Raw genomic sequence first — 19,459 nt, forward strand, 5'->3', positions numbered from 1 at the left:
AGCTGTTATAAAACAGACATGTCTGCACGTAAGGGGCGCTTTCGAGTCAAAGCTTTCCCATGAGGAGAATCGACCGTGCGACCATAGATAAAATAGAGAGATCTATGGTACGTGCGACATCACATTCCTGTGAAAAAGCCGCGCGCCATTTACCACGCCAGGTCTTCCGCAAACACAGCTTATTTACTAAGAAAACAGCGTGCTTCGAAAAACGGAGTCGCGCACCGATCGGTTCCATTTTGCCGTCAGTATCTATCTAGCTACAACGAGACGCTTCGGGTTCGACCATCTGAATAACGACTAGTCTTAGACACAAATTTCCTGTTGCAGGGCTCATCACATGATGGATTGAAGCTATTCTTCCACTTACCGCGCTAACGGGGGGAGATTAATTAATTGCTAACGAAAAAGACGGGGAGGGGGACGGGGTCAAATGCATGCCAATTTACTGTAAAAGAGAGTCGGAGACCCAAATCGCCTTGATACAATCTATAATATTCACGTCGGCGGGAACAATGACCCCACTCGGCCCCCACCCCTTGAATAGGGATGAATCGGTCGCAGTGGAGATGCCAGTGAGTAAGGTATAGTCTATCATATTCGCCGCCTCTCATTCCCATGAAACCGTTCCGTACTGTACGGACTGCCAACGCCCGTCCCATGGCTTGGCCATACGCGAGGCGGAGGATAATGGCCATGGCAACTTCGTTTCTTTTCCAAACATAATCTGAATTCCTAGCAGACAAGAAGAGATGAAAGTGCCGCTAATTCGATGACGACGTAAGTACCTTCTTCCAGTCCATGACCGTCGCCGCGTTTCTTTCTTTTCAATTCGTCTAGAAAAAAAGGAGCGATATAACAAAGTCAATCTTGGGCTGACGTCACTTTTGAAATAACGACGAAAGAGAGCTGCCCAAAGCGACTGGTCGTTTCCTAAGACGTTCAGCTCACGACAAACGCTCGTGCAAGCGAACAAGTGTCGATGGTTCAAGTGGCCAAGAACACGAAGCTGAAACAAAACCCAAATTAGAGAAAAATCAAGACCTCACGCAATGTTTACTTTCACTGAAAGAAGCCCAATGAAAGAAGCCCGATTGACATAGCCTGCTTCTAACAGAGCAGTTGTAGATGATTCATTAGCGTCACGCAATGCCTCTGACCTCTTTTGATGGCTACTTTGTACTTATAAGTATTCATAATTCATATTTCAAATTTCATTTATAAGTATTTCAAGTTGCTAGCTTCCTGGCGGATGCGGCACACTTTGCGTCGGATTGAATCGATCTAAGGCCGCGTTCTGTTCATTGAATGTGGCTTGGAAGACTCCGGGCACGTTCCAGCGAAAGGAACTGCGAAAAGACGTGAAAAACTGCAAGACGACGTCGATTAGGTACAGCATAAGCAGAATTTCGCCGTTAGTTCTTACCAAACGAAGTGAAAACGATCGCTTTGCTTGTGCAGCGTTACGACACCTCGAGCTATTCTTACGACAGTACTCGTGAACAGGCACGTGACAAGACAGAGACAGCAAATCCGCTATTTTCATAGGGCCTGTTGCCACTAACTATAACATTCACTGTCTAAAATTACAACCATTTAGAACACAAAAACTGACTCCAACGATCCGTAGTGTGCAGGTTACTAATGGTTATCAGTAGTAGTGCCTACTAAGTGATTTGTGCTAAAGTTGTATGCGCGTGCACTGAAAAGGTTGCTGTGCCTACAGGTAAGTTGTCGGCTCGGACGAGACGCCGGTGTACGACGGATTTTCGAATGCCTTTTCTCCACTCGGATCCTTCTTACCTGAAACAGGTTCCGATGTTGGAATGCCGGTGTACGATGGATTTTCGTAGGACAGTTGATCACCGCTTTTCATCTCACCTTTATCGCCAGTTTCTCTCGCTGCTTTTGGCGAATCCAAATCCTCTGTGCTGACATTCGCGTAAGCCGGACCCTGCGACGACAATTTCTTTTTCTTCGTCACCTCTTCGGGATCTTTCTGCGGAACTTCCACGTACGTATTACGCTTCTGACCGCTCGATGCAGAAGGAACATCGCCACCACTCATATCTAAGTAAGAGTCTTTCGATTGAGGCAATAGAGCTTCTTCTTCAAACATGGGATCCAATTTGGTGCCAGAAGGAGTGACAGGACTCATTGGCAGGTAATCCTCTTGAACGGGCGGCGGCTTCGATTGGGTCGGCGTCATATTTAAATAACTCGAAGACGTCTTGCTCGGCTCGGCGGCGACTTTCTTCCTAGACACGTACCTTTGATCCAACGCGAGGTCGTAAACCCCTTCGCTGCCATCGTCGCACAAATCTCTCATATCTTGCAAAGCGTTGGCCACGTCGCCTGACTGAATTCTTTCGGACGGATTCCTCTCCCAACAGCGAAGCATCAGCTGGAACACGGACCGGGGACACAGTGGCGGACACTCCAAAGTCAAGCTACCCTGAAGAATGCCGCCGATTACTTGCTCGTTGTCTCGACCGAAATACGGCTGATAGCCAAACGAGAAGATCTCCCATAAAAGAACGCCTAGTGACCAGACGTCCGATTCGACCGTGTATTTCCCGTCGGTGATCGCTTCCGGTGCCATCCATCGAATCGGCAACGTGCCGCCTCTGCGACGATAATACTCTTCTTGATACACGTCTCTTGCCATACCAAAGTCGGAGATTTTTACCGACAATTGTTTGTCGTTTTCGCCGACGAGACAGTTTCGCGCAGCGATGTCGCGATGAACGAACTTGCGCGATGCGAGATAGGCGACGCCGGATGCCGCCTGAGCGGCGATGTCGACCAGTTGCGCGATCGAGAGAAGAGGACGCGGATGCATCTCGTTGGGACGAGCTTTTCGAATGTAGTCCTTCAAATCGCCGTGTTTCATCAGTTCCGTGATGAGATAGAGTGGTTCGTCGCGCGTGCAGATTCCCAGAAGACGGACGATGTTCGGATGATCGAAGTCCATCATGATTTCCATTTCCTTTCGGAAATCTTCGGCCGTTTCCTGCGACGATCCTCGCTTCATCGTCTTTACGGCGACTCGCGTTTTTTCTTCGCCTTTGACGATTCCCGTGGCCCAGGCGGAGTAGACTTTTCCGAATTGACCTTCGCCGAGTTCGTCTTCGATTTTGAGACGGTCCTTGCTGAATTGGAATTCGTCGTACGTTGGCCACGTCAAGAGCCAGTGAGCTGCTCCGTGGGCGTCGTACAAGCTTCGGCGTTTCTGTAAGTCCTCCATCTCCATGATTTCTAATTTTGCCTGACGACGTCTCTTTCGCACGCAAATTACAACGATCACGAGTACGATTAGTACCAGTACAGCTACGGAAACAGCTATAGCAATGATCATTGTCATGTCAGTCCCTAAACGATGATAAATAAAAAAGCGAGAAAGAAACAACGTTGTACATCTTTTACCGTCATCTGTGTTTGATCCAGGCGGGTTAATTGGCGTTGGAATTAGGAATTGGCAAGGATCGCTGCTCGGACCGACGGTCCCTTGGCCGCAATCGGCGAGACTTTCAGCTTCCATAGTTACCGTGTACCACTGGTCGAAGTCAATCGTAGACTCATCGACCTCCAAGGTATCTGATCCACCGACCGATTGCCCGACGTACTTGGTATCACTAAAGACTTGCCCAATGCCCGTTTCGTTGCCTTTGAACAAATTGACACGGTATCCTTGACGTTCACCACGCCAGTCCGGCATAGAAACGTCCGTGTAATTTAATCGAATCGCCTTCACTTTGTCTTGATCCCCCTGAAGAGCTTCGCAAGTGTGAATCACAGCCGCAGACAGGGGAGCTGGAAAGACATTAAATAACGTACAGTACCTAATTGTCATATGAGCACATGCATACCTGCTGCGCAAGTTGAAACATTTCGAGTTCCAAATGCTCCCGCTCCTCGCCCCGAGTGCGCTCGAATACGTACGGTATAGCGATGGTAAGGTTCCAGACCAAAGAATTCCGCTTCACCAGTCACGTTCGAAGTATTGTATACGTGACCTTGACCAGAGGATATATTAGCTTCCACTTGAAATAGAATTCCATTCGGCTCGACTTTCCACTCGAGTTTTACCCACGTCGAATTCCTGCTAACCATGTCAATGTTTGGTTTATTAGGCACTGGAAAAAGAAGACGATAATTAATTAAATGAATGAAATAAATACTCATTGAAACAAACCTCCTTCACCGGTTCTGTTTCTTCCAGAAGCGAAAGGACCTTGACCATCGACACTACACGTTTCTGCCGCGATTTCTACGCGATACATGGTGTACGGCGTTAGTTCAGTAAGCAGCGCTTCGTGATCTCCAGCGTCAAAGTCTGTTGTAGACGGTTTGCTATCGGGACTGTTGAGCGGCCAGTACTGCGCGACGAAGCCGCACAACACGCCGTTCAAGTCAGATTCCAAAGGCGAAATCCAACTCAGAAAAAGCGTCGAACTTTCGTTTGTTTGGCTAACAGTGAAATTTCGCGGCGCGGACGACGGAGCTAATAATCATTATATTACAATCACAAAATGAGAAGAAACGTCGAAAACTACGATTACCAGATGGAGGCGTCTGAAAATATAGAGGATCGGAGACGTCTCCGAGCGATCCGTCCGCGTAACCGGCAACAAGCGTGGCCGAGAAAAGCGTATACGGCATCAATCCTTCCACATCTTCACTCGTCTCATTGGCATTGATAACTCGTCTAATGAACGGAATAGATCCGTCTATTCGAACAGTGAGTGTATAGTTCAGCAGATTCGGGTGCAACGGTCGTTCCCAATTCAAATCCACCGACGTCGACGTAAGATCCCAATGAGTGACGTTGCGCGGTGTTCTATCATCGGGATCTACAAATTTCGTGAACATTAGGATCGGCTTGCTGCCGGCTCCCTCTCCCGATATCGTCTTTGCTCGAATAATGACCGAATACTGTGCCGGATGTTCGAGTCCTTCTACTTCTTGAAATCGTGCCGTTGGATTGTTCTGGTGAATGATTGTGAATGTTTTTGGTGTTCCTGTTACGTTTTTCCACTGCGTGGTGATCTCGTACTCGGTGATAATGCCGTTGGGTTTCTTCGGCGGAGACCACGAGACGAGTAGACTCGCTCGTCTCGTCGCATCGACCCGAACGGCATCAGGTGGACCCGGCTCTAAAACCCCCCAAATCAAATCGAGAATAATAAACATCGTTATTAGTTCCTACTTCCTTGATTGGTGCGGATGACAAGTAAGTCTGACGTAGGACCTTGGTGATCGTAGAGAATGTTGAAGGCTCGCATGGACAACTGATATTCTGTGTATCCCGTCAAATCGGCGACTCTCCATCGAAAGAATCGACCATCCGGCAAGCCGAGTTCGTCCGGACGCAGATCCACGTCTGTTGTCCATCCCGTTGCCGTTTCGGTAATGCGATACGAATAAGCAATCCGACCGTTTGGGAATCTAGGCGGCTCCCATTCGAGAAGGACGGACGATGCGCCGACGTTGGGAATTCGAAACGATCCAAGAGGACCAGGAGCTGCGTGAAAGGGAAAAATAATAATAATCGTACATCCATTCTCTGTACAATTTCTATACACATACTTCCTTCGAGTGTATAGGCAAATGTGACGGCACTTGCATTTCCACCTTCGGCCTTCACTTCAATCCGATAGTAAGTGTACGGAGACAAACGATCGAGTACGTAAGACTCATCTCTCGTCGTCACGTTTTGCTTCTCTCCTTTCTGATCATCTGCGCTGTAAACTAGTACGTAGCGCGAGATTTTGCCAGCGGACGGAGCTAGCCACGACACTGAGATGCTTTCCGGTGTACCTGACCTTGCTGTCAGTCCTCGTGGAGCTCCAGGAACTAAAAAAAAGAACAATCAAATAATGAAAAGCAATTCAAACTATTTACTAACTTTGCTTCAGAGTCACGACGTGAGCGAGAGCGGTCTGCTCGCCTAGTCCCTGCGACGTTCGTGCTCGCATGTAGATCGAATAGTTCGTTCCTTCCGTAAGGTTTGTTATGATGATGTTACTTTCGTCTCTTTGAACCGTGAAGTTGGCAACCGAGACCAACGACGCCAAATCGCGCCGGCGACGATTTGACGATGAAAATACAAAAATGCGATAGTCCAAAATCTCGCCGCGAGGTTCCGACGGTGCCGTCCAGCTCAGAGAGATCGCCGTCGAGCTCACAGGATCAGCTCGTCCAACAGAAGGAGGACCAGGAACTACACGAAGAAATAAAGTCTCCATAATTCAAAACTATTACCGTACACCTTACCGTCTTCACTCGTCCGCACTGTAAGATCGTCGCTGACCGGTCCGAGGCCCTTGTTTGTTCTACCGCTCACTTTGACGATGTAAAACGTGTACGGTAAAAGACCGCTAAGCGTAGCCGACGTCTCTGTTCCGCGCACTGTTACTGTTTTCTCCGCTTCGCCGCCCTTCTGAGCGACGTACGTGACGACGTAGTCGCGAAGAATACCGTTGCGACTACCACTAGGTATCGCTTCCCAAGAAATCCTTACGCTGCTTTTTGTGGCGCGAGCCAGAGAAACGTTTGCTGGTGGCTCATCGGGAACTGTGAACAAATGGCAAATGCAGAAAAATCATTAGATACTGTATTAGATATTTGCTTTTTTACCGTCTTCCGGAGTGGTGAAATCGTAGGGGTCTGACAGTGGCCCGAAGCCAATCGCCGTCGCAGCGCTAACTCGTATTCGATACTTTCGTCCAGAGAAAAGATTTCTCACTGTCGCGTTCGTCTGGGGTGCGACGGTGCCGATTTCGGCTTGTGCTAAAACCCATTGACCTAAACTGTCTTTAATCTCGACTGCTACTTTGTAGTTCGTGATTTTGCCGTTCTGTTCAAACAGATCAGGTGGTTTCCATACGACAAGAGCTTCTTTATTAGGTAGAGTCGTGACCGCAATATTGATAGGACTCCCGTCCGGACCTACACAAAAATCCACCTACAGTTTGCACACGAAATTTCTTTCTAAATGAACTTACTGTCTTCTTGCGTCTTTGTCTCGCCAGCTGCACTCAAGCCAGAGTTATCTCCGTCAAACGCTTCAATTTGGACTCGATAATTAGTCACGGGCTCTAAATTTTCAACCTCTGCTTCACGTTTCGATCCGTCAACGCTCACTTCCAAACAAGTGACACATCTTTCTGTTATTAAATCTTTTCGGCAGGCAATCACAAGAAATCTCGTTGACGACCTGCTTAGAGACCACCTAACTCTCATCGTTCTGCTGGCTGGTGTCAAGCTTTCGAGTGTAGGAGATATTCCCGCTGTATTTGTTTCAGGATTTTCCTTCTCCAACGGTGTGGATGTCAATCCAGATCGACTATTCGCCCGAATCGTTAGGTAGAACGTCTTGCTATTCAAAAGCGTCTCCAATCCTTGAAGCCCAGACGTGAACGTTTTCAAAACGCACACGCCGTCGGTAGCGCAATAGCAAGACTCGTCACGATCGAGACATTGAGACTAGACAATCAGAAAGCCAAAGATCACTTATTGGTGTCTAATTTTTTAACGCTGCATACCTGAATTTGCGAAGTAATTGTACCGCGTCCTTCGCTCGTCGTCGAACTCTTTGTCTTTGAGATAGTCCACTCGATCGTTTCAATTCCGCTCTCTTTGTCCATTGCCCTCAGTTCGAGAGTGAACACCGATCCAGTTCGGCCTTCCGAGCAAAGATCTAAATCTCTGATAGGACTCTGCTCGCGTTTCCAAACGATAACGTCGGTGATCGACGGCGGAGTGAAGTCTGTGTAAACCAAAGCCGAACTGAACGCATGATGTCCAAAGACATCTTTCGCCGTCATCTCAACTTCGTACGTTTCGCCCGATTCAAAGGGCTTCGGATGACGATAGACCCAATTCCGTTCCAGAGCCGTGAAATTCTGAGATGCGATCAGCCGCTTGTAGGTAGCGTTCTTCTGATAAAGCGACAGTCCGAAAGACATGATTCCCGAGTTATTGAACGTTTGGATGCCGGAAAACGACAGTGGCGGCGTGACGACGTCGTATCCAAACTGAGGTCGTTCAATAGGAAATAACAGTGACGGATTTTTCTTGATGTACGTGTTGTAGAAATGGTTTTCCCAGCTAACACCGAGATCTTGTCGACGTTGATCTGTTTGCCAGTTTTTGTATTTGGCCGACGTGAACTGAAGCTTCTGACGAGCCGATAAAGCAACCGAGGAACCTTCCACTGTGTCTACCAAGATAAGACTTCGAACGATTGAGGTATGGAAACCGTGAGCGACCGTCAATTCAAGCAGATTCATTCCCGAGAAAGGATGAATGAAAATGGGATAACGAACGGGTTGATGATCGATTCGGTGAGACTGACTAAATCGAGGCGGCATCACGAGGAAGCTGTCTCGACGCACGAGAATATAGACTTTCCACGTGTACGTTAGTGGACACGTGAAGAAGCACGTCCAACCGTTCCAATACACGCTGACGTGATCTCGAAGAGCGCTGTCGCCGGACAGTACCGTTGCGCTGACGTGAAGGCGAGCTGGCGGTCGCGATGGTAGAGCCACGTCGTTGCACTGATTTGGCCATCCTCGAGGAGGATCGAGACAGTTAAAAGGAGTGTTGTCAATTGTTTCTATAGAAATAAAAATGTTCGATTTTTGCAATTGTCACTATGACTCGTACCGAGACATTCGGTGATATTTGCGAATGGCTCTTGTGATAGAATGCACGTGTCGCACTTCTGTCCATCGGCGCCGTCGCGGCACAAACATTGGCCCGTTGTCAGGTCACAAATTTCGCTCACCGAACCCGGTAAATAACATTCGCAAACTGAAAACACTTTAATTTAGCTGCGTGTAACGATAAGAGACGTTTTACCTCTAGTTGTCCGCGCTTTGACAACGGGAGTGAGAGGACCTCCTCCCGCACCCGTGAATGCCTGCATCCACACTGAATACTCGCCAAAAGACTTCAACTTCGACAAAGTGTAATTCTACAACACGGTTTAGATTGCGATTAGTAGTTGAGAAATAGCCGTACTGTAGAACTTGGAGATACAGCTACGGATTGGACATCACTTGGCGCGGCTGGCCCGCTCTCTCTTTGATAGTAAATGACGTACTTCTCCAACAGTCCGTTGATCAGAGTACACAGCAGTTCTGTCCAAGTTATTAGAAGCTCGTTTCGTCCAATGGTTCCAACAACGGACAAATTCCGAGGAGCACCAGTTGGTCCTATTTTTATTAAAACATAAAATATTAGTAATAACAAATCAGAGTTCGCCTTACTGTCTTCTGCCGTCAAGACAATATTTGGATTCCAATCGCTTTGGTAACGCGATCCTCCTGGTCCATCTTGAGACACCGCGAAAACAACAACGTCGTACCACGAGTAACTAGAAACATATCCTAAGAGCATCAAGGTGACGAGGTAAGGATTCGAACCTTGTCAAGTTGGTGATCACAAATTCTGTTTTGTTTTGCACATAAGCATCGTCGACATGATATTCGCAATCACACATCATTTGATTGTATCTATCGTTGTAGTAAGTTGAAGAGCATCCGTAAGAAATGCGTGTTTCCACGAACAATCCATTAACATCTCTTGGAGGCGGGTTAGACCAAGTCACTTTGAGACCAGCCTGACCGTCAATGCTTGAATTTGAACTGACGTTCTGGATAGAAAGAATTACCGGACTTGCAGGACGAGCTAGAAGATTTCAACTCAAAATTAAATATGATAAACATTCTTTACAAACCTCCGTAAGTCCTTGTAGAGAGATCTGCAGAGAAAGGACCCGGACCAACGCTTGTATAGGCTCGAACTTTGACGTCATAAACTACGTACTCTTCCAGGCCAGATAGAGTTAAAGAAGTAACGCTTCCGCTGACATTGACAGAATGAGGATCGGTATCGAATTCGTCTCCTACGTAGTTAATTTCATAAGCAGTAATCACCCCATTTCGATCCGCAACAGAGAGAGTTTCCCAACGAACGATAAGATAAGCTGGACTCGCGTAGACACGGTACCGAGAAACTGACAACAAACGCGGTGCTTTAGGAACTACAAGGTCAATATTGCCTGAAAGAACAAAAATGTGAAATATTTATCTGACCGTCCTCTTCCGTCCGAACTCTCAGAGGAGGATCCGGTCCTTCGGGACTCAAGCCTTCTCCGGTAGCTGCATCCATCGTGATCGTGTAGTTGGTAAAAGGACTAAGACCTCTCAGCGTTGCGTTGTACGCATTGACGTCATCAACGTCGTATCGTCTTCGCAGCGACTCTCCATCCGCCCGATAATATATGTTGTAGCTAGAAACGTTGGAATTGTTCAAAGGAGACCACTCTATCAGAATGGTAGTAGAAGATAAGACGGTGGTCGTAATATTTTGAGGTGGAAACTCAGGACCTAAAATGAAATTTTCTGATTGCAATCAAATGAAATGACTATCGTACCAAGACATTCGCCTATATTAGCAAATGGTTTTTGCGATAGAATGCACGTGTCACAATTTTGTCCTTCGGCGCCGTCGCGACACAAACATTGGCCCGTCGTTAGGCTACAATTTTCGTTCACCGAACCCGGTAAATAACATCCGCAAACTGAAATACACCAATGTAGTCGTGCAGTGGTAAAAAGACGCCTTACCTCTAGCTCGGACAATTGGAGTAAGTGGACCTCCTCCTGCACCTGTGAATGCCTGCATCCACACTGAATACTCGCCAAAAAACTCCAAGTTTGATAGAGTGTAACTCTACTAAGCGAGTTACATTACGATTATTAGTTGCGAATTAGTCGTACCGTAGAACTTGGAGATGCAGTCGCATTTTGGACATCACTTGGCGCGGCCGGCCCGCTCTCTCTTTGATAGTAAATAATGTATTTCTCCAACACTCCGTTGATCAGAGTACACAGCATTTCGGTCCAAGTTAGTAGAAGCTCCTTTCTTCCAACGGTTCCAACAACGAACAAATTCCGAGGAACGCCAGTTGGTCCTTGTTGATTAGAACATAAGTATAAGTAATAGTAATAACAAATCAGAGTTCGCTTTACTGTCTTCTGCTGTCAAAACAACACGATAGGAATAGCTAGAATATTTTCTTCCTCCTGGTCCATCTTGAGAGACCGCGCGAACAGCAACGTCGTACCACGAGTAACTAGAAACAAGTCCTAAGAGCATCAAGGAGAGGAAGGAGGTAAAGATTCGAACCTTGTCAAGTTGGTTTTCACAAACTCAGTTTCGTTCTTCAAAAAATCCATTTCGTAGTGATACTCGCAGCCACACATCATTTGAGCATATCCTTCTGGTCCAAAACCGTTATAATAGCCATCGTAAGAACAATAAAATTCAATATCTATCCCCACAAACAATCCATTGACATCCCTTGGAGGCGGGTTAGACCAAGTCACTTTGAGACCGGCCAGACCGTCAATGCTTAAACTGACATTCTGAATAGAAAGAATTACCGGGCTTGCAGGACGAGCTAGAAGATTTCAACTCAAAATTATATATGACAAACATTCTTTACAAACCTGCGTGAGTCCTTGCAGAAAGAATTGCAGAGAAAGGACCCGGACCAACGCTTGTATAGGCTCGAACTTTGACGTCATAAACTACGTACTCTTCCAGGCCAGATAGAGTCAAAGAAGTAACGTTTCCGCTGACATTGACAGAATGAGGATCGGTATCGAATTCATCTCCTACGTAGTTAATCTCATAAGCAGTGATCACTTCATTCCGATCGGCGATAGAGAGAGTTGCCCAACGAACGATAAGATAAGCTGGACTCGCGTAGTCACGGTACCGAGAAACTGACAACAGACGCGGTGCTTTAGGAACTACGAGAAGGTCAATCATGAAAGAACAATGCAAATGTGGATTATCTATCTCACCGTCCTCTTCCGTCCGAACTCTCAGAGGAGGATCCGGTCCTTCCGGACTCAAGCCTTCTTCGGTAGCCGCATCCATTGTGATCGTGTAGTTGGTAAAAGGACGAAGACCTGTCAGCGTTGCGTTGAACGCAGCGACGTCATCGACGTCGTATCGTCTTCGCAGCGATTCCCCGTCCGCCCGATAGTATATATTGTAGCCAGAAACGTTGAAATCATTTAGAGGAGACCACTCTACCAGAACGGCAGTAGAAGATAAGACGGTGGCCGTAATATTTTGAGGTGAAAACTCAGGAACTAAAATAGAATTCTCTGATTGCGATCAAACGAACCTGGTTCGACTATCGTACCGAGACATTCGGGTATACTGGCGAATTGTGATAGAATGCACGTGTCACAATTTTGTCCTTCGGCGCCGTCGCGGCACAAACATTGGCCTGTCGTCAGGTTACAATTTTCGCTCACCGAACCCGGTAAATAACATTCGCAAACTGAAAACACTCCAACTTGGCCGCGAGTAGCGGTAAATTCAGAGACGTTTTACCTCCAGTTGTCCGCGCTCTGACTACGGGAGTAAGAGGACCTCCTCCCGCACCTGTAAATGCTTGCATCCACACTGAATACTCGCCAAAAGACTCCAAGTTTGACAAAGTGTAATTCTACAACACGGTTTAGATTGCGATTAGTAGTTGAGAATTAGCCGTACTGTAGAACTTGGAGATACAGCTACGGATTGGACATCACTTGGCGAGGCTGGCCCGTTCTCTCTTTGATAGTAAATGACGTACTTCTCCAACAGTCCGTTGATTAGAGTACACAGCAGTTCGATCCAAGATATTAGAAGCTCCTTTCTTCCAACGGTTCCAACAACGAACAAATTCCGAGGAACGCCAGTTGGTCCTTATTGATTAGAACATAAGTACGGTATTAGTAATAACAAATCAGAGTTCGCCTTACTGTCTTCTGCTGTCAAGACGATATTTGGATTCCAATCACTCTCGTATTGTCTTCCTCCTGGTCCATCTTGAGACACCGCGAAAACAAAAATGTCGTACCACGAGTAACTAGAAGCAAGTCCTAAGAGCATCAAAAAGAGGAGGTAAAGATTAGAACCTTGTCAAGTTGGTGATCACAAATTCCGTTTCGTTTTGCACATGAGCGTCGTTGAAATGACTATCGCAATCACACATCATTTGAACTCCTCTCTCCTTGGAAGCGTAGTAGTAGGAAGAGCAGGTGTAATAAATGCGTGTTTCCACGAACAATCCATTAACATCTCTTGGAGACGGGTTAGACCAAGTCACTTTGACATTAGCCAGACCATCAATGCTTGAACTTGAACTGACGTTCTGGATAGAAAGAATTGTCGGACTTGCAGGAGGAGCTAGAACATCCCAATCTAATGTAGATAAAGAAAGAGACATTCCTTACAAACCTCCGTAAGTTCTTGTAGAAAGAATTGCAGAGAAAGGACCCGGACCAACGCTAGTATAGGCTCGAACTTTGATGTCATAAACTACGTACTCCTCCAGGCCAGATAGAGTCAAAGAAGTAACGCTTCCGCTGACATTCACAGAATGAGGATCGGTATTGAATTCATCTCCTAGGTAGTTAATTTCATAAGCAGTGATCACTCCATTCTGATCGGCGACAGAGAGAGTTTCCCAACGAACGATAAGAAAAGCCGGACTCGCGTAGTCACGGTACCGAGAAACTGACAACAGACGCGGTGCTTTAGGAACTACAAAGTCAATATTGCCTAAAGGAACAAAAAGGCGAACTATTTATCTGACCGTCCTCTTCCGTCCGAACTCTCAGAGGAGGATCCGGTCCTTCCGGACTCAAGTCTTCTCCGGTAGCCGCATCCATCGTGATCGTGTAGTTGGTAAAAGGACTAAGACCTCTCAGCGTTGCGTTGTACGCATTGACGTCATCAACGTCGTATCGTCTTCGCAGCGACTCTCCATCCGCCCGATAATATATATTGTAGCTAGAAACGTTGGAATTGTTCAAAGGAGACCACTCTATCAGAATGGTAGTAGAAGATAAGACGGTGGCCGTAATATTTTGAGGTGGAAACTCAGGACCTAAAATGAAATTTTCTGATTGCAGTCAAATGAAAAACCGGTTGTGACTATCGTACCAAGACATTCGCTTATATTAGCGAATGGTTTTTGCGATAGAATGCACGTATCACAATTTTGTCCTTCGGCGCCGTCGCGGCACAAGCATTGGCCCGTCGTCAGGTCACAATTTTCGCTCACCGAACCCGGTAAATAACATCCGCAAACTGAAAATACACCAACGTAGCCGTGTAGCGGTAAAAGACGTCTTACCTTTAGCTCGGACAATTGGAGTAAGAGGACCTCCTCCCGCACCTGTGAATGCCTGCATCCACACTGAATACTCGCCAAAAGACTCCAAGTTTGACAAAGTGTAATTCTACTAAGCGAGTTAGATTACGATTATCAGTTGAGAATTAGTCGTACCGTAGAACTTGGAGATGCAGTCACATTTTGGACATCACTTGGCACTGCGAGCCCGCTCTCTCTTTGATAGTAAATGACGTACTTCTCCAACAGTCCGTTGATCAGAGTACACAGCAGTTCGGTCCAAGTTATTAGAAGCTCCTTTCTTCCAATGGTTCCAACAACGGACAAATTCCGAGGAGCACCAGTTGGTCCTATTTTTATTAAAACATAAAAATATTAGTAATAACAAATCAGAGTTCGCCTTACTGTCTTCTGCTGTCAAGACGATATTTGGATTCCAATCACTCTTGTATCGTCTTCCTCCTGGTTCAACTTGAGACACCGTGAGAACATAAATGTCGTACCATGAGTAACTAAAAAAACAAGTCTCAAATAAGCAAGATGAGAAGGGTAAGGATAAGAACCTTGTCAAGTTGGTGATCACAAACTCAGTTTCGTTCTTCACGAAATTAATTTCGCCATGATAATCGCAGTCACACATCATTTGAATTCGTCCTTCTTCGTAACTGCTGAAATGGATATAGTAGCCATAGGAAGAACATTGAAAAAGAATGTCTATTCCCACAAATAATCCATTGACATCCCTTGGAGAAATAGACCAAGTCACTTTGAGACCAGCCAGACCGTCAATGTTAGAAAATGAACTGACATTCTGGATAGAAAGAACTGTAGGACTTGCAGGCGCCGCTAAAAATTTCTTCAATGATCTATTGTTTCTCGGACCATTTACTGTACTAACCTGCATACGTTCTAACAGACTGATCCAAAGAGAAAGAGCTGGGACCAACGTGGGTGAAAGCTCGAATTCTGACGTCATAAATGACGTACTCTTCCAGGCCAGTCAGCGTCAATGACTGAACGTTCCCGCTCACATTAGCTATATGAAGTTCCGTATCAAACTCTGCTCCAATGTAGTAAATTTCATAAAGAATGATAATTCCGTTGCGATCTTCCGCAGGAGGAGGATCCCACTTGACCTGAAGTTTGCTCAGACCGCAATTTTCCCAATAGTTAAAACAAGGATCAATAGGGGTGACTGTTAAATTAGTCGGCGGTTGACTAGGCGCTGTGAAAAAACAATCAGCATAAATCAAAAAGAAAGAAGTACTCTAACCGTCTTCGTCAGTGGTCACGCTTATTGGCAAACTCTCCGGACCTATAGCCACGGTAAAAGCACGGACGCTGACGTTGTAACGAGTAAACTCATTTAATCCGGTAAGAGTAAGTGAGAGCATTCCACCGGGAACAAGCTGTGAACGATTAGTCATGCCTGTAGCATACACAACCGTGTAGTACACAATGATGCCATTGCGATGGCTATCAGGAGGTGGGTCCCATGATACATACAAACTAGTTGAATTCAAGACAACAACAGAGACATTCTGAGGAGGAGCACTTGGAGCTGAACAAAAAATTACATTTCACCACTGAAATGCGCGTCATTTTGTTTCCTTTACCTGTCTGTTCCGTATAGGCGCTGCTGCAGCTGGACGAGCCTTCTCCTGCACTTGTCCTTGCAAAGACAAAGACGTGATACAGCGTAAAAGCACGCAGTTCTTCAAAGATAACAAACGTAGTCGTTCCATCAGTGACGTTGCTATGACACAGTTCCAAATCACAAGCCAATACCCTGTAACCAACTATGACTCCATTGGGCTTCATAGGAGGCTTCCAGGACACCAACAAAGCAAATGAACCGTTCGTCATAGCCGTTACATTGACCGGAACATCCGGCACTAAATAGGAACATTTATTTTTAACGTCACTACCATATATAGAAGAACTTACAGCCCTTCGCGCTGTTTATTTTCAAGGGAGGACTAGGCCCATCAGGTCCTTCTCCCGCACTCGTTCGAGCTGCTATAGTTATGTTATAGTCTTCAAAAGATTCAACAAACAAGGTGTATTCGGTTTCGTTGACGTATAACACCGACGCATTCGTCTCGTCGATTCGCTGATAGTAGATGGTGTAGCCAATGAGAATGCCGTTGACGTCGGAAAACGGAGGCGGCTCCCAGGTGAGAAGAACCGACGAGACAGACGAATCGAATTCGATGACCTCGCCGCTAACGTTGCGCGGAGGACCAGTCGGAGCTAGAGAGAGAAAAACGCTATTTAGGAATGGTATAGATTAATTGAATCGTCGCCACCTCGTTCCGCAGGCACTGTCCAAGGCGTCGGTGTGGAACTCTGCGAAACCGTCGACCAAAGCAGCAAGACCAGAACGACGCGCAGATCCGTACGCCCTGCTCCTGCAAAAAAAAACAATGTTCTGCGCGTGTCCGGCTGCTGGTCACGTGTAATGGTACTGTAATCGCGTTTTCCTCGCCACCACTATGCGGAAATAAGACCTTCGCGTGTTCTCACCTTCGATGATCGGCTTGATCATGACTTGATTCGCACGACGTACAGCAGAACGCGTCACCGGTAGTCAAGCTCGCTTGCGCCTCAGTTCCACCTCAATTGCTTGTTCCTGATCGGGCGGGACAAGCGGGGACTCGCGACTATAGGCGCGCACAAGAGCTTTCGGCGCAATATCTGAGCCTGATAGCAGGAGATCGATTCCACGTACGTCTACGCGGTTCGGGAGGCGGTAAGGGTATGACCAGCAAACGTCTCGGCCTCTCTAATTGAATGACAGGCTAAGCTGTTATAAAAACAGGCATGTCTGCATGTAAGGGGCGCGTACGTTCGAGCCAAAGCTCTCCTATGAGGAGAATCGACAGTGCGACCATGGATAAAATAGAGAGATCTATGGTGCGACATCTGGGCGCGACATTCCTGTGAAAAAGCCACGCGCCATTTACCACGCCAGGTCTTCCGCAAACACAGCTTATTTACTAAGAAAACAGCGTGCTTCGGAGTCGCGCACCGATCGGTTCTATTTTTGCCGTCTATCTGGCTACAATGAGACGCTTCGGGTTCGACCCTCTGAATACCAACTAGTCTTAGATACAAAGTTCCTGTTGCAGGGCTCATCACATGATGGATTGAAGCTATTCTTCCACTAACCGCTAACGGGGAGATTGCTAACGAAAAAGACGCGGGGACGGGGTCAAATGCATGCCACTTTACTGTAAAAGAGAGTCGGAGACCCACGCCTTGATACAATCTATAATATTCACGTCGGCGGGAACAATGACCCCACTCGGCCCCCACCCCTCGAATAGGGATGAATCGGTCGCAGTGGAGATGCTAGTGAGTAAGGTAGTCTATCATATTCGCCGCCTCTCATTCCCATGAAACTGTACCGTTCCGTACTGTACCGTTCCGTACTGTACGGACTGCCAACGCCCGTCCAATGACTTGGCCATACGCGAGGCGGAGGATAATGGCCATGGCGACTTCGTTTCTTTTCCAAACATAATCTGAATTCCTATCAGACAAGAAGATGCGCAAGTGCCGCTAATTCGATGAAGACGTAGGTACCTTCTTCCAGTCCATGACGGCCGTCGCGTTTTTTCCTTTCAACTCGTCTAGAAAAAAAGGAGCGATATAACAAAGAGATTACAGTCGATCCTTGAGCTGACGTCACTTTTGAAATAACGACGAAAGAGAGCTGCCCAAAGTGACTGGTCGTTTCCTAAGACGTTCAGTTCGCGACAGACGCTCGTGCAAGCGGACAAGTGACGATGGTTCAAGTGGCCAAGAACACGAAGCTGAAACAAAACCCAAATTAGAGAAAAATCAAGACCTCACGCAATGTTTACTTTCACTTCACAAGGAAGCCCAATGAAAGAAGCCCGATTGATAAAGCCCATTTCTAACATAGCAGTTGCAGATGATGCATTAGCGTCACGCAATGCCTCTGACCTCTTTTGATGTCTTCTAGTAAGGGATAGCCCACGACTGTCAAGAACCTTTGCCTCAGAGTAGGCAAATCTTGGTAAATCTGGTCAGTTTCTACAAAGGAAGATTATCTGCTGTCTGCAGCAAGGAATTGCCTTGGCGTGACTGTACTTGCATCCAACGAAACGTCTCCCCTTATGTAATCAGACGGTTTCACCTTCAGAGTCCTTCTCATTCCCTCACAACAGGAAACGCAACCTAAAGTATCGTATGTAGACGTATAAGAGAACGAAAATGACACAAAATCTCACCGTGAATGATCACGCTTGGACCGAGAGACAAGCACACGAGCGTGCAAGAAGTCTGATTGTCAGAGACCGTAGACTGGGGAGGCGGAAAATAGTCGAACTGACACCATCCGTGTTTTCTTCGTTTCCACGTCTCAGGTAAAAGAGCCATCTAAAAAATTCGCTCTCCCATGTGTTCAATGTAAATATTGATCATCGCGAACCTGATTTTCAGCTACTGAAAAGCCAATATCAAGCATAAATGAGTGAATAGCGAGAGATATGACGTCGCCGAGAGTTGAAGCGTTCGTCGCCTTGTACACGTCACCAAGTCGACCTAATGATGACGTCACTGACGTCGAAAATTCGTATTCGTCGATTTCGTTCGATTTCGTCGTGTCCGAGCATTCGTGGGAAGCTGACGGAGTTTGTGCGACTTGAGTCTGTTGCTGTGGGGGCGTGGAACGCGGTTTGGTCTCTTCTAGAACGTAAAGAAGGTCTCCTCCGACGATTCCCAACGCTTGCAGGCTCGATTCGCCTTCTGGTAGAGGATCCTTTCCATTTAGAGACAGTCTAAAGTCGTCGGGAAGCGACCTAATAGTCGGGGTTACGCTCGAAACGATTTCCAGCTTATTTTCTCACGTATCGGGCGCTTTGGCGATCGATAATAATAGTTGAGTCAGGTCAGAGTCCTCCGGAACGGCGAGAGAAACCGTTTTGCTTCGAAATCGTATTCTCACTTTCATCCCGTCACGCAATTACGGTTCCGTAAACGCTACATTTAATTTCTTCTGATGTTGCCGCGGCGGGTGCGTTCTCTTCGCCGTCTTCGATAACTAAAGAAGAAACAAAAGACAAAACCACGAGGTGCCTTCTGTTCGGCCATCTTGGTCGTCGCGCGAATCTTACGTCATTTCTTGAACTGCTGACGATGATCATTATGCAATCAATAGTCAAACCGGTGTTGAAACCGGTTTATGAATTCGCACCTCTTCGAAGGAACCAACGA

General features: G+C 46.7%; 2 protein-coding genes and 1 long non-coding RNA gene across 3 annotated transcripts; 1 reads left to right on the plus strand and 2 right to left on the minus strand.

Moving 5' to 3' along the window:
- Positions 1–156: 156 nt before the first annotated feature.
- On the plus strand, positions 157–1,217 carry LOC136199644 (uncharacterized). The gene is made up of 2 exons (XR_010673122.1): positions 157–575; positions 740–1,217. It is a non-coding gene; the product is annotated as an uncharacterized lncRNA (long non-coding RNA).
- Positions 430–17,101, minus strand: LOC136199634 (uncharacterized). Its single transcript, XM_065989879.1, has 50 exons — positions 17,064–17,101; positions 16,742–17,016; positions 16,525–16,626; positions 16,163–16,468; positions 15,832–16,110; positions 15,489–15,776; positions 15,114–15,440; positions 14,779–15,061; positions 14,621–14,727; positions 14,372–14,565; positions 14,219–14,324; positions 14,026–14,172; positions 13,676–13,969; positions 13,318–13,623; positions 12,996–13,266; positions 12,840–12,946; positions 12,589–12,782; positions 12,427–12,541; positions 12,233–12,373; positions 11,886–12,179; positions 11,526–11,831; positions 11,203–11,476; positions 11,046–11,149; positions 10,794–10,987; positions 10,641–10,746; positions 10,448–10,594; positions 10,107–10,400; positions 9,749–10,054; positions 9,435–9,699; positions 9,279–9,385; positions 9,031–9,224; positions 8,869–8,983; positions 8,674–8,820; positions 7,548–8,623; positions 7,008–7,488; positions 6,640–6,951; positions 6,277–6,576; positions 5,909–6,223; positions 5,590–5,856; positions 5,210–5,524; positions 4,563–5,156; positions 4,196–4,504; positions 3,870–4,136; positions 3,427–3,813; positions 1,427–3,372; positions 1,161–1,369; positions 1,061–1,110; positions 886–1,009; positions 789–836; positions 430–735 (listed from the first exon to the last, which is right to left on the minus strand). Exons 2-45 carry the CDS (start codon positions 16,761–16,763, stop codon positions 1,721–1,723), a joined length of 12,717 nt encoding a protein of 4,238 aa, XP_065845951.1. The 5' UTR covers positions 16,764–17,016; positions 17,064–17,101; the 3' UTR covers positions 430–735; positions 789–836; positions 886–1,009; positions 1,061–1,110; positions 1,161–1,369; positions 1,427–1,720.
- Positions 17,102–17,429: 328 nt separating this feature from the next.
- On the minus strand, positions 17,430–19,233 carry LOC136199643 (F-box only protein 7-like). Its single transcript, XM_065989894.1, has 9 exons — positions 19,093–19,233; positions 18,675–19,044; positions 18,475–18,622; positions 18,335–18,421; positions 18,188–18,277; positions 18,085–18,137; positions 17,910–18,033; positions 17,804–17,850; positions 17,430–17,750 (listed from the first exon to the last, which is right to left on the minus strand). The coding sequence occupies exons 1-9, from the start codon at positions 19,194–19,196 to the stop codon at positions 17,496–17,498; spliced, it is 1,278 nt and encodes a 425-aa protein (XP_065845966.1). The 5' UTR covers positions 19,197–19,233; the 3' UTR covers positions 17,430–17,495.
- Positions 19,234–19,459: the final 226 nt, after the last annotated feature.

The sequence above is a fragment of the Oscarella lobularis genome, chromosome 1, assembly GCF_947507565.1.
Source record: "Oscarella lobularis chromosome 1, ooOscLobu1.1, whole genome shotgun sequence".
NCBI lineage: Eukaryota > Metazoa > Porifera > Homoscleromorpha > Homosclerophorida > Oscarellidae > Oscarella > Oscarella lobularis.